At 49.0% G+C, this 13,171-nt stretch overlaps 1 protein-coding gene across 4 annotated transcripts in view; it reads left to right on the plus strand.

Moving 5' to 3' along the window:
* LOC138107929 (uncharacterized) overlaps positions 1–13,171 on the plus strand; it is a 105,243-nt gene that overhangs the window by 48,956 nt on the left and 43,116 nt on the right. For 3 of the 4 annotated variants that reach the window (XM_069009809.1, XM_069009808.1, XM_069009810.1), the window contains one exon: positions 9,164–11,570. The exons of the other annotated variant lie outside the window; for it this stretch is intronic. In XM_069009809.1, the coding sequence (XP_068865910.1) occupies positions 9,164–9,292 (129 nt within the window). In that variant the 3' untranslated portion in view covers positions 9,293–11,570. Of the gene's footprint in view, positions 1–9,163; positions 11,571–13,171 lie in introns of those variants that run through there. 4 annotated transcript variants of the gene reach the window in all.

Below are 13,171 nucleotides of genomic sequence, written 5' to 3' on the forward strand. Positions count from 1 at the left end.
CAGCTTGCTAACAGTTTCCCAAACCTTCCTGGTTGTTTTTAGTATGTGGCTGAGTGTCTAAACCTGACCCTGACCTTAGAATCAACAAGAGAGACTCACCTCCTTGGCCAGTCCCAACCTTGGATTACTTGCTGCTCAGAAGCCCCTCATGGAGATTTTGGCATTCTAGTTCCCCAGGTAGTGTCTTGTCTGTAGCTGATGGGCATGCCTCTGCTGAGCAAAGTGGAGAAGGGCCTCTGATAAGTGGGAGCATGAACATCCCTTTGGGTATCCTGCACTCCTCCCAGCCCAGCCACTGAACTTCCTGCTGAAGATGATAGTTGGTCCTGGAGAACCCCAGCTCTTGTTCGGAATAATTCCTGACAAAAGACTTTTTCCAGAGTTTGCTCAGTGTGGGGAAGGGTCCAGTGTAGCCAAGGGGGGAATGCCTCTGTCTGTTTAAAAATGATTCCAAATATCTGGCTTTTACTGGATTTCATGGCAAAGGCTAGCCAGCCTTTAGCCTGCCTATAGCAGGTAGAAGTGGGACTGTCGTGTCCCTCTTCTGTTTCCTTAAGGACAAGAACTTTTATTGCTTCCTGCTTTTCATAAATTCCTGCCATGTATGCCTTCGCACCTGTTGAATCGTGTAAGTGCCCCCAGAATAGACTTTGTGAAATAACTGAGAGCTCTGTAATCCACTCATCATCATGAAAGTAGTGAGTGGCTGGTGAGTGAGGAGGCTGACTTCCTATTTTCAGTGCTGTTCTTGCCTTGTGGTCTGATGTGGGTTGTGGGTCTGGTTTAAGAATAGGGGGAGGTGGGGAGTGGTGGAGAGGAGGTGCAACCCAGTTGCTCCTGGGACAGCCTTGTGTGTCAGTGGCGGCTATGGCTAGTGGCACCGTGGTTCAGGGGACTGGAAAGTGGCAAGGCATGTTTCATGGAGAGAGGGTCAGATTTAATGATTTCTGGGTCGTACCTGGGTGATGGAGCAGAGAGAGAGATGTAGGGGATGGCACAGGGTGACAGAGAGCCACTGTTCTCTGTTAGAGCTTGAAGTCCAAGATGGCTGATTAGGCACATCTATTCACTGCATCCAGGCCCACTGCAGTGGTTCCTGGCTCCCTTTTGTTTGCTGTTTCTTGGCTGTGGGAACCTGGCACCTCCCAGTCCCTAGAGCTGTAATCCTCTTTTCCCACACACCTCTCCCATAATACACCCACTTCCTGTGCTTGGCTTCCACAGCTGGGGCGGTTTGTCCAGGGGCAAGCACACTATGTCAGCATGTGTTCGCAGCCTGCTCATGCCAGGCTAATTAATCCTCACTTTGCAGGTTTAATTTGTGTACCCTTCAAGTTGAAAGCAGCGTGCTGCTCTGTGCCAGCCTGCCTGGCCAGAGGGAATCTGCTTGCCCTGGCCTCATGCAAACTGGAAGCTGCACATGCCCAAGTACACACCACGTGCTGGCTCTGGGAAGCATGGTACCTGGTGTTCCGGGCCCCAAGGGAGGAGGACTGAGAGGCAGCTGGTGTGATCTCTCTGAGAGGAGGGTGTTCCTGCTACACAGCAAGAGCTGGAACGGGGAGGGTGGAGAGGAAGGAAAGGATGAGGTAGTGTCACTTGTGCACAGACCAAAACTAAGGACTCAGATGCACTTGGAGATTTAGGGCCAGATTGTGCCTTGTCTGTGTCTGTGTTTGTTTGGAGCTACTCTTGTGCCTGCCTCTCCTCCTGCTCAGGCACATGCAGACTCTGTAGTATTTGCAGGAAATGCAGGAATGCAGGAACCACAGGCAATTTCTTATCACAAGGAAAAAAGTGGGTGCAAGACACAGCTCACTAGTAGGGAAACATGGGTTCATTCACTTGTTCTTAAGAGATTTGTTTTGCCTTCAGAGCATGACCTTTACTGGGACCCTGGAGTGGTGAGTTCCCCAGCTTGGCCAGGGAGCACCAACAGACTGCCCCTCTGAATGACCCATCTGTCCCTTTTTATTCGTGCAGCCTCTTTCCTTCAGGTTGTCAGGCAGGCAGAATCAAAGCTTGCAGTCAGCTTTGTCAAAAACATATCTAAAGATGTGTGAAAGAGAGAAGAAGAAAGGCCTATCCTGCTGGTGCCAGCAGGGACCCATAGCTGAAACTGGCTATTTCTGCTTTTGGGCAAGTGACCAACAAGCATCTGCTAGGCCCTTTGAAGTACCTTCCAAAAAGGTTCAGTGTTGTCTGTCTGGTGGCACCTCTGTAAGTCTGGTAGTTGCCACCTGACAACTCTGCACACACATTTGCAAATGTTTGATATTTAAAAAAAATTTTTTTAACCTTTCTAAGAGGAATGGGGATGTGTTTGTAAACCACTGAACTGCTCTTTGCAATGGAGTGGTATAGAAGGAAATAGGTGTTAGGCAGCCTTATGTTGGTGATGGAAGACAGGTCTTTCAGTCTTTTAGGAGAGGGTAATGAAAAACATAAGAAAACTGTGCTAACTGCAAAGTTTTGGGTTCCTTGTCAGAACAACATTTGGAGATGACCTTTTCTTGGAAAAGAAAGGAACAGAGTAGTCATAAAATGAAGTTCTGTCATGGTCTAGCTTTTAACTATTCCTTGAAATAAAATTCTCTATGAACCTGAGGGTGGAGGACAGACTTTCAGGAGGAAAGGAGTTTGCCTGTGAAAAGTTACTCTTTGAGCTGCTCCAGGTCTGTGACTGGAATAAATTGTCAGAGGCCCTATCGGAGTTAATGAATAAGCAGTTAAATGTGAATTGTTGCTCCACTGGAGGAGCTGGTCCTGCTTGCCAGCCACTGCTTCTTGAAAACTGCCTGAAGCAAGACTGTAATTGAAAAGAAATCACCTCTCATCAGAAGGCTGAAACACCTAGAAGTTAATTAGTTCATCCTCGCTGCCTGGCTGTGGTGTACTGTCGTGGCTTAACCCCATGATGAAGTTGCTAACTTGCTACCCCCGTGGGATGGGGGAGAGAGTTGGGAGGGTAAATGTGAGATAGCTTGTGGGGAGAGATAAAGACAGGTTAATAGGGAAAGGAAAAACTGTGTATGCAAGCAAAGCAGAATTCATTCACTGCTTCCCATGGGCAGGTAGGCGTTCAGCCATCTCCAGGAAAGGAGGGCTGCGTCATGGTTACTTGGGAAGGCGAAACAACAGCTTATGCCATCATACGGTATGGAAAAGTCCTTTGTCCAGTTTGAGTCAGATGTCCTGGCTGTTCCCTTCCCAGCTTCTCATGCCCTTCCAAACCTTCTCACTGTCATGCCATGAGAGGCTGAGAAGTCCTTAATTTAGTATAAACATTGCTTAACAGACTGATATTTTTAGTTATTGCTGTCAACATTATTCTCATCCTAAATCTAAACCTTCAAACAGGATACAGCAGCTACTAGGAAGAAAATTAATTTTATCCCAGCAGACACCAGAACATGTATGTATTATGCATTGGAGAAACTGAGGCAGAGATGATGGGAAGTGGCCTGGTCAGAACCATGTTTGGAACTACAGATGTACCTAGGAGCAGGTGTGTGGGTCCCCTTCCCTTGCTCACTGCTGATGGCTTCATACATCAGAGGTGAAGTGTGAAGAAGTTTATTTTCTAACACTTAGCAGGGGTGAGAGGAAGGAGGACAAAGTGGAGCTGAATCAGTGTACCTGTAAATGTTCCTCCGTGGAGTCTGACAGCCTTTACTCTTTCTGTGCACTCCCTGAACGTTGGTGCTACCTCTGGCTCTGCCCACTCCGGGGCAAGGCAGCTGTCTCACAAACAGGCAGCATCTCAGGCAGGAATCTGTCCTTGCCAAAGCTATTCTGGGGATTTATTCCTTTCCACACAGGGTGGTGGTGGGAATCGGATGCGCCTTTACAACTTGCAATTACATGGTGCCTTTCATCCCTAAGGACTTTTAACAAGTGAGTCTACAGACTGCAAAGGGATCATTCACCCACCACTGGAAGGCGGCATCCTTTAAAAGGAGCATTTCCCAACCACTGGAGGCCAAGAGTAGGAAAGAAGGGACTCCTGTGCTGGATTGGCCTTGAGTAGGGGTGGGTTGGCAGAGTGCACAAGCTGATCTGGTTTTGAATCCCACCAGGATGCTAGAGCTCTTAAGAAAGAGGACCAAAGAGTCCTCTTAATTTTCCATCACCCCTAGCACACCACTCTCTTCGAATACATTGTTGTGTTGGGTAACTGCATTTCCCCCCCTCCCGAGAGGATTGTCATTCCCACAACTGAAAGCTCACTTGGACCTGTGCTCACTTTGGCTTTGTCCAAAGAGGAGAACCGTGATTCTGTGGAATCATGAGACCAAAATTATGTTACAGTCTGCATTTGGGATATTTTCCCAGACTTCATAGAAGTAAGGGACTTGTTTCTAGGAGGAATATGGCTTCATATTAATAGATTTAGCTTTACATGTTTATCTTCTTCCTATGTACTCTTTCCTTGCTGAAATACACAATTATGTTACAGATGGGTTTATGGAACAGTTGTGCATTTGTCTGTTTTCTGAGAGCTGCTAATATGATTGAAATCAGCATTTCTGCTATGTTTACTCTTACTGGTCTTCTTTGAGGCAATTCCCTCCACTCACTGTCTTTAGGTGTGCTTCTTTGTTAATGCACTTCAGATCTTTCAAACCTTGTTGCTTATTTGCCCCCCTGTATTTGAAGGTGATACTGCTACTGATGACAACAGTGCATGTTGGCAAGAGTGTACATGTAGGCACATGTACATGGGTGAAGAGGCATTTTTGACCAAGGTGGTCTGTGCATAGTTGCTTGAAATGTATTTAAGACAAGTTTACCTCCCTTAGGAGCTCATCTAACTCAAAAAAGGTGTGCAGTGGGGCAGCATGGGTATCTTCAGGTGCTGGACCTACCTTGTGTTCTGAGCAACTGTATGAGACAGTGATGAGCTGTGGTGCCTTAGCCCGTCCCCTGGATGCTGTGAAGTTCCAGCCCTGCATGGCTTGAGTTACTTTAGGAGCAGGCAAGATTTGTATGAGCGGACCAGCTCTCCTTGTGATTTCCAAGTCAGGAGGACTTTGTGTGCACAGAAGGATGTGGGCAAGCAACCAGGGAAGCCCATGTGTACTGGGGAGAACCTGGGGCAGGTGAGTGTGTGCAAGTGAGCACGTGTGTGTGACAGCCTGTATGTCTGAGCCTGTGTGCTCTCCTGTGGCAGCCGAGTGAACCTGACTCGGGCCACTCTCCAGCTGTGTAAATACATTGCTTAGCAAATTGAGGGCTCTGGTTAATGATTTCCATTAGCACAGGGCCCATATTAGGCTCCGTTTTGTGAGCGGTACCCAGCTGTCTGAATGCCATTAGAGTGAACACATGAGGCTTTAATGTCAAATGCAGATTGTTTGCGCTCTGAGGAGCCTCTGCAGGAGCTGGCCTGGGGTTGCTCACCAGGGGCTGTCAGGCAGGTTTATGGCAAACTCCTTGGGGACCTGCTGCAGCAGCAATGACTCCTAACACCCTTCCCTAGTCAAAGCAAAGTCCCAGGCATGGTGTGCCCAAGGAGAAGGGCGGGCTGGCTAGGACGCTTGCCCAGACTACAGGGAGGCAGCTGGCCCAAGCAACAGTGGCAGGAACATGTTCCCCTCTCTGTCAGCTGGCTCTTTCCATTTTCTTTCTGGAAATACATCTACAGAGCTTTGCCTTGTGCTACTCATCAGGAGCAGACCACCACATGCTGTGATCCCAAATGGTGTCTTGGACTAAGCCAGATCAGGTCTGGTGATCCCTTGGGCTGGATATGAGCTACACTCTAAAAATGCTCCTCTGCAAGAAGAGAGTCAAGGGATTTGGAGGTTTCTTACCTCCAGCAAGGTCAGTAGCAGAGGTGCTGCCCTGTCAGTCAGGGAGTAGGTGCACGAGGATCCTGTATTGCTTGGGGTTATAAAGGCGTGCAGATTGGTCAGGATGTTGATATGGATGAGGGCAGTCAGGTTACTGCCTCTCCTGTTACTGCCTGCAGTTGGGCACAGGCCCCTTCTCACTCTGCCCTTGTCTGCTGTTGTTGAAAGCCAGCGGTCATCTTGTGGCTGCTTGAGAGGTGCTATGATGAAAAGGCAGGATTGGGTGCATTTTGAGCCTCACTTGCAGCTGCCTGACCACCTGTGAATCTCTGCATCCTCCTGTGTCTTCTCACATCCCTGACCTTCACCTCAACCTGTGTTCTGTGCCCGTCATCCTGGCAGTGCCCTGGAAAGGCTCCCTGCCCCACACACTGGCCCCATAAGGAGGCCCAGAGAGAAATCATAGCGAAACTTCCCACCCAAAGTTGGTGAGTTTTTGTAGATGACTTTCGTCTGTCCTTTGGGCCCATCTTTCCCCAGCCTCTTCATCTGCCATCTGCCAGAAATGAACAGATTCAGCTGCCTTCCCTAATCCTGTCTGGCATTTCAAAATGGAGGGGACTGCCAGGTTCTTTGTTCCCATTCCCTCTTGGCACTGGCAGGGGACCTTCTCTGCTCTGGAGAAGGACAAATGTGCTGATTTATTCTGCCCCTTAGCTTTGAATAGGGGTTGCTATGTTACCCTCCAGCTCTGAGGCCTGCCAGAGCATACACCATATATAACCCCACAGCAGGTGGCTATTGAGTAAAGGCCCTTAAATCTGCCTCTCTTGTTTCTTATGCTGCTGGCCAAGGTGTCAGGGGGATGTAGCAGGGCATGATTGTCTGGCTGAAACTCCACGCACAGCTAATGCCAAGCACCACATTGGCATTTTCCATTCTCAAGTGCCCATCTTAATTTGCAGGAGAGATACCAACTAGGCAGGAACACGCTGCCCACACTGGCTTTAGAGGTCTTTCCTGACATGAAGGATGCTGCCCCATGGGGCTGAGCTGTGACCAAGAGCCTGGAGACAGAGGCATCCAGATCCTGCTGCAGTTACTGCAGCACTCAGGGCCTGGGCTTGGACACTTCCTTAGCTCATTCTGTTCTGCTATGTCTGTTTGGGTGAGACAAACCAATTAAGCAGGGATATTTTTATGTGCTTGTCTTGTGAGACAAGTTAAAACCCAGGCAGAACAGAGGTGGAGGCAGCAAGACATCACCTTGCCGTGCTCTTATGTGGTTGCAGCTGTCTGACAGACCTGAATTTGAAGTGCTAAAATGAACCTTTGTCTTCTATGAGACAGTAGAGTCGGTAATTGTTCCTAAAAAGCCTAATTCTTTGAGGAACAGTCTCACGGTGCAGGCTGAGCAAAGGAAACCATGGTTCTAGTTCGGAAAGGCCTAGAAAAGGAACAGGGAGTCACATAACACCAGAGCCCAGTCTGAGTCACATAGAATGTTAAGGGTTGGCAGTGACCTTGAAGATCATCTAGTCACAATCCCACCTGCCATGGGCAGGGACACCTCCCATCAGACCAGGCTGCTCAAGGCCTTATTCAACCTCCCCTTGAACACTGCCAAGGTAGGGGCATTCATAACCTCCCTGGGAAACCTGTTCCAGTGTCTCACCACCGTCACAGGAAAGAAGTTCTTTCTGATATCTAGACTAAATTTTACCTCTTCCCATTTGTACCCCTAACACCTTGTCCTGTCACTGCAGTTCTTGTGGAAGAGTCTCTCTCTGGCTTCCCTGTAAGACCCCTTTCAGGCACTGGAAGGTTCCTGTGAGGTCTCCATGCTACCTTTTTCTCTCCAGGCTGACCAGCCCCAACTTTCTCAGCCTGTCTTCATCAGGGAGGTGCTCCAGTCCTCTTAACAGCTTCATGGTCCTCCTCTGAAGTTGCTCCAACAGTTTCATGTCCTCCTTATGTTGGGGACTCCTCAGGTGGATGCAGCACTCCAGGTAGGTTATCACCAAGAGCAGAGTAGAGGGAGAGAATCACTTCCTTTGACCTGCTGGCCACACTGCTTTTGATGCAGTGCAGGATTCCACTGGCTCTCTGAGCTGTGAGTGCACAGTGCCGGCTCACAATGAGTTTTTCATCAACCACCACTCCCAAGTCCTTTTCTGCAGGGCTGCTCTCAATCACTTCTCTGCCCAACCTGTAGGTTTTTGGGTTTTTTCTAACCTGTTTCTCACTGGTTTTTTTTCTTAACCTGTGTGAAAATAATGGTAAAGCTCTTCCCAAGAGTGATGGAAGTGAGATGAGAGTAGGGGGCATTTGCATGAGTTTCTGAGCTGCTGAACATCCCACCTATTCCTTGGGAACTAACTCTGCAGAATCATGATTAAACACTTTCCTGGCCCATAGAGCAGTGAGACCTCCTCTCTTGGCCAAAAAGTATCAGTGAAGTAGCTGCCCCACTACTCTTTCTGCTTGCATAAGGAAAGAAGCAAAACAAAGTTCCTGAAAAGTAAAAAGAAAGCTCTTCGCATTTAACAGAGTGGAATCACTTCTTTGGCACTGTAATTTCTCTGGGATCCACACATCCCAGCATAGTCTAGTGGAGAACAGCATTTTTGTCCTGTCACACAGTGCAGGGAGTCCATGGGTGTTTCTGGCCTACTTACTCTGGAGCTGCTCTGACTGTGCTCGGAATACTGGGAGCCAAAGGCGGGAGAATGGTCTTTAGTGGCCATGGTAGAAACCAGTCTGTAAGGCCTTGGGGGTTGGATCTTCTTCTCTGCGTCTCTCTCAGCTATTCCCTGTCAAACTGTGGAGTTTGGAACCAAAACCCAGGAGAGTTTCAGCATGCCTGGGACTTTAAGAAAGGGTGGTTTGTAAATCCTTGTTGGAGAATTGTTGAAAAATGGAGCTGAAGAAAGAGTTTTCAGAGTTGGCTTGATTTGTCTCCATGCTCTAAAAGTGTATTAGGTCTTACTTCAAGGCCAAGTGAATTTAGTTTTTCCATGTGATACCTTTTGACCTTTCTGACTCTGGTACTCTAAATGCTTCATGGATATCCTGTTTCACTTAGTGGCTACAGGTGCCACGGGCCCTAGTCATGTGAATCCTAGGGACCTCAGAACTGGAGGAAGGAGGTGTGCCAGCTTTTTACCTTGAAGGGTAGGAGCAAGCATGTGAGCAAACTGCTTCCACTGCTTATATTAATGCCATATGCTTTAATTGCAAGCATGACCACCCATTCAAGGAGGTGTAATTGTATCAGAGAGGGGGAGGACAAAGCACTCAAGGCAAGAACTTCACTGTTTGCAGCTGATACGAGCGCTGACTTCATGCCTGTTTTTATTCCCCTGCAGAGCATCAGCGGAGGCTGCCCGCCGCCCCACTTTATGTATGATCCCTCCACTTTTGCCTTCCGTTCCCTCAGCACCTTGAAGCCGCTGAGCCCGATAGCTCCAGTGGAAGAACCGTCGTGTGCCTACTGAAGGAGTTTCTCCAAAAATCCTCAGGAACTATCAACCAATGTCCTGCCTGGCAGGGAGAAGGGGAGGTGGTGATACCCAAGGGGAGGGGTGGGAGAAGAAGGGGCAATGACACATCTTTGCAATGCAGCTGCTCTGGCAGGAGGAAGTGAATGGCTTTGCAGCAGTGCCTGTTCCCATACCACTGATGTATTTGAGCAGTGGCAAAGGGAGTGAGTTTTGCCTTTCAGGGCAAAGCAAACCAGTCAGGTCTACAAACTGCAGGAACTGCCACCAAGGCAGTGTCAAACATGAGGATGGTGGTAATTGAAGATACACATGGGGCGTTCAGGGGTCAGAGTGTCCTGCATGGCAGCCAGGATGAGTGATCAGGGTGTGAAACCAAATCCAGTCAGTTTCCCAAGGATACCTGGGTCAACAGTTCTTTGCTATAGACCTGACACTTCTCCCACTCAGAAGTTAGGTCAGGATTGGAGAAAGAGGTTATACAGAGCTGCTTGCAAAACAAGAAAATCCCTCTCTGAGATTGTTATAATTGCATTCACATCAAGCTCTCTTAAGTGGAAAACCCTAGGACAGGGAGACACGTGGAGGAGCAACTGGCACATCTAGCTATGCATTCCAGATGATCTGCTGGCAGTTCAGCGATACTGTCCAAAAAGAGATTGAAATGGGGGAGTGGAGACATCCGTATGTAGGTCTGGGGTTAGAATAAAATTCTAGAGTGGAAGGTCTGTGTTAAGCCATCCAGGAAAACACAGCACCCACCTTCACTACACTCCTCATCATCAAAGAGAAGAACTTGGGGGTGACTGTGTGCTCATGGGTCTCCTCTCTGCTGAGGCAGTCTGTGTTCTGGGGTATGCAACACTTCTTCTTAGTATTGTCCCGCTACATGATGGTGGAGGTAGCTGGTACTACCAAACTCAACCCAATTTAATGTCTCCAGCAAGCTTTCCACACCCCTTGTTCATGCTAGCTAAATTCAGGTAGACTCCTCTGGTACAATATGCCCAGATGAAGCAAGGAGTGGGAAAAAGCAGTTGGTTTTGTGGCTGTTGGTGGAAGAAACAGGAGTTCAGGTGAAGGTGGGGGACATTCCTCCATAGACAGTTCTGAGGCTGTTAGGACCATGCTCGGCCTTGCTGCCACTGGTGTTTGACTGGGATCTCTCTTCGAGGCATGTGTTTTGTGCACAAGGCAGGAGTTCAAAGAACAAGCTCCCGCCTCTCCTGTTGAGGCACAGCAAGGACTTTCCTCTTGCTGCACCTGGTGGAGAGAGTAACCTCTTTGTGTAGGCATTCCCCACCATGAGCCTGTATCTGAGTGCAAGAGAAAGCAGGTAGTTTACTGTTTGTCCAGATCAAGAGGAGCAACTGTGAGTAATACAAAATAATTCTTGGTTTTTCAAATCTGCCTCAGTGTGGAGGTCTTTGATGCTGCTCTTTGGTTGACACCAGTGGTCAGTCCAGCTGCCAGTAGGAGGCTACCGAGTGAACTGGCCTGGGCCCTTCACTGAGACCCCTAGGGAAAGGCTGTAGGCTTGGGGACCTGAATCCCACTCCCCTCACCCTCCTCTCCCTAATTCCTGTCATTCAGGCAGTCAGAGCAGCTGGGCAAGGTGGTGAGGGGATGTCTGTCCTGATGCTGTCCCAGCTCTGCCTGCTCTTTGGCTCCAGACTGTTAGAGCTGGGCCACCCCCTGCACCAGCACCACCTCCAAGAGGTCACTTGTGTTTACTGGTGAGGAACCTCTGGCAGACCATCATGGTTCCCTGCAAGTCCCTTTTTCCAAGAGAGCCTAATTCCTCTGCTAATTCCTCCTGCCCCTGTAGAAATTCTGCTTGTCTTGTTTTGATGGCACACTTCAGCTTTTTAACTGCTGCCAGATCAAGCTGACCAGTGCAGGACAGGAAGCGTTGCTCCTTTGGACCAAATCCCTGTGCTCAGGAGATGGGACAGCCATAGCCTGGTACCCCTCTAAGAGGCACATTCCTTGTGCAAAAGGCTGGGGTGGCAGCCCCTGCATGGCCCTGCAGCCTCAGGCTTTGCTCAGCAAGAGCTGCCGAGGTGCTGGCGCCCAGAGGTGCGTTCCTGCCAACCAGCAGGTGGGGCAGGCTGCCTTGCCCCGGGTAGGAGCAGGGAACAGGGATGTCCTGCCGATATTGTTGCCTTTTAGTACTTTTGTAACTTTTCTCTGTCTTTTCTTTTTCAATCAGAAGGAAAAATAAAAAAAAATTAAAACCCCACAGTGAAATAAAGTGTAACAGCTGCTATATTCACACCTCTGGTGGGTCTCATGCATCTGCTGTCTTCTGGGTGTTTGTGGGCAGGGGTACAGGAGAGGGTGGAGTAGAGTGAGCTATGACACAGTGCAGCCAGTCCCAAGCACTCCACAATACAAGGAGGCCACGTCTGCAAGTGCATGGCTTTGAAAATGAAGAACCTTTTCATATGAATGCCAGGTTCTTTGCTTGTGCAGCTGCTCCATGTGAGGTATGGTGTACTGGTGTGGTATATTGTCCCTCACTGGTGCTTCCCTCTCCAAGACGGTGCTTTGGATTTTGAGTGCCTTGCCTATTGCTTGGGGATCAAATGTAGCCTGACTGGAGGTTTCCAGCCCCGCAAAACAGAAGGGTGGGTAACCACCCAGCTGGTCTTTGGCTTGTAATTTTTACTTCAGGAAGTCTTGCATCTACCCTGAGATTTTCCACAGCCCTTTTGTTTACAGCCAGAGAATTTTTTCTTTTCCATAATTTAGCTATAGTTCACCCCTTCCTCTGGATCTTGCTCTAAAAACTCCATCTCAGGTACTTGTAATGTGCATTCCCCAGCCCCGGCTATCAACTTGAGCTAATTCCTGTCTCTCCCCCACTCCTAACTCTGTATCTTCACCAGCATCTCACAAAGCTATTACCTATGTCCCCTTTTCCAAGGCCTCCTGAGAGATATTAGCATAAATTCCCTTAGCAGTCCTACTTAGATTCATTCCCAGGAGGCCTTTTCCATTCTTCCCTCCAAGCTCTGATCTCCTCTAGGCTTCTTGCCATCTCTCTTATCTTGAAATCCTCCCCTCTCTGTCAGCTGCAGCTTGTTAATTGGCCTTGGCCAATTTTGCAAGGGTTGGATGGTGGCTTGCTGGCTCCCCCAAGACCTTGCTCTTGTACCTCCCTTACAGAATGCCTTTCTCTGGGATGTTTCTTCCAGCACAGCCCAATTGCTCAGCACACCCACCTTTGGGGCCCCAGATGCTGTTCAAAACTGTGGTGGTGGCTGTGACTCCACAAATGCTGATCATCTCTAGGCAGCTGCCAGGACTTGTTACAAGTCCATTTTGTACACTCATAGAGAGGGATGCACTGACCTTGTATCTGCTAGGCTGGTGGTATGGACACGTAGCGCTCCAAAGCCAGGGTACAGCTGGTGAAGGGCGGGAAGCTGGCATATAGCTTGGCAGTGCACAGCCAGCTCATGGACCAGGGTCAGCTGGGGGTAGAGCTGCTGCTGCTCCTGCTGCCGCTGCCCCCGGAGCTGTTGTCTGGGCCCCCAGCATGTGTTTGTTTTTAGTTAACTCATGCCCACCCATCACCTCTCCCTGCAGGCTGAGCCTCCAGGTTAACAACAAAACAGGGCAGTTTTTGTGGTGAAGCATGATGATAAACTGTAATATGGCAACAACTCTGAAGCTCAAAGAAGGCAGGCTGGTGGTATTCATGAAGATCTTACAGGGTACTTTCAGCTGTAGTTACCAATGTTACTGACAAAGGAAAGTGAGGATGCTGGCCTCCTTTGGATGCCAGACCCTGGCATATGGGAGTGGTTTCCCAACGCCCACTGCAGGAGCTATCAGCAGAAACCAGGGAAATGAGAGCTGAGCTGTGGT

The sequence above is a fragment of the Aphelocoma coerulescens genome, chromosome 3 (assembly GCF_041296385.1).
Source record: "Aphelocoma coerulescens isolate FSJ_1873_10779 chromosome 3, UR_Acoe_1.0, whole genome shotgun sequence".
NCBI classification, from domain to species: domain Eukaryota; kingdom Metazoa; phylum Chordata; class Aves; order Passeriformes; family Corvidae; genus Aphelocoma; species Aphelocoma coerulescens.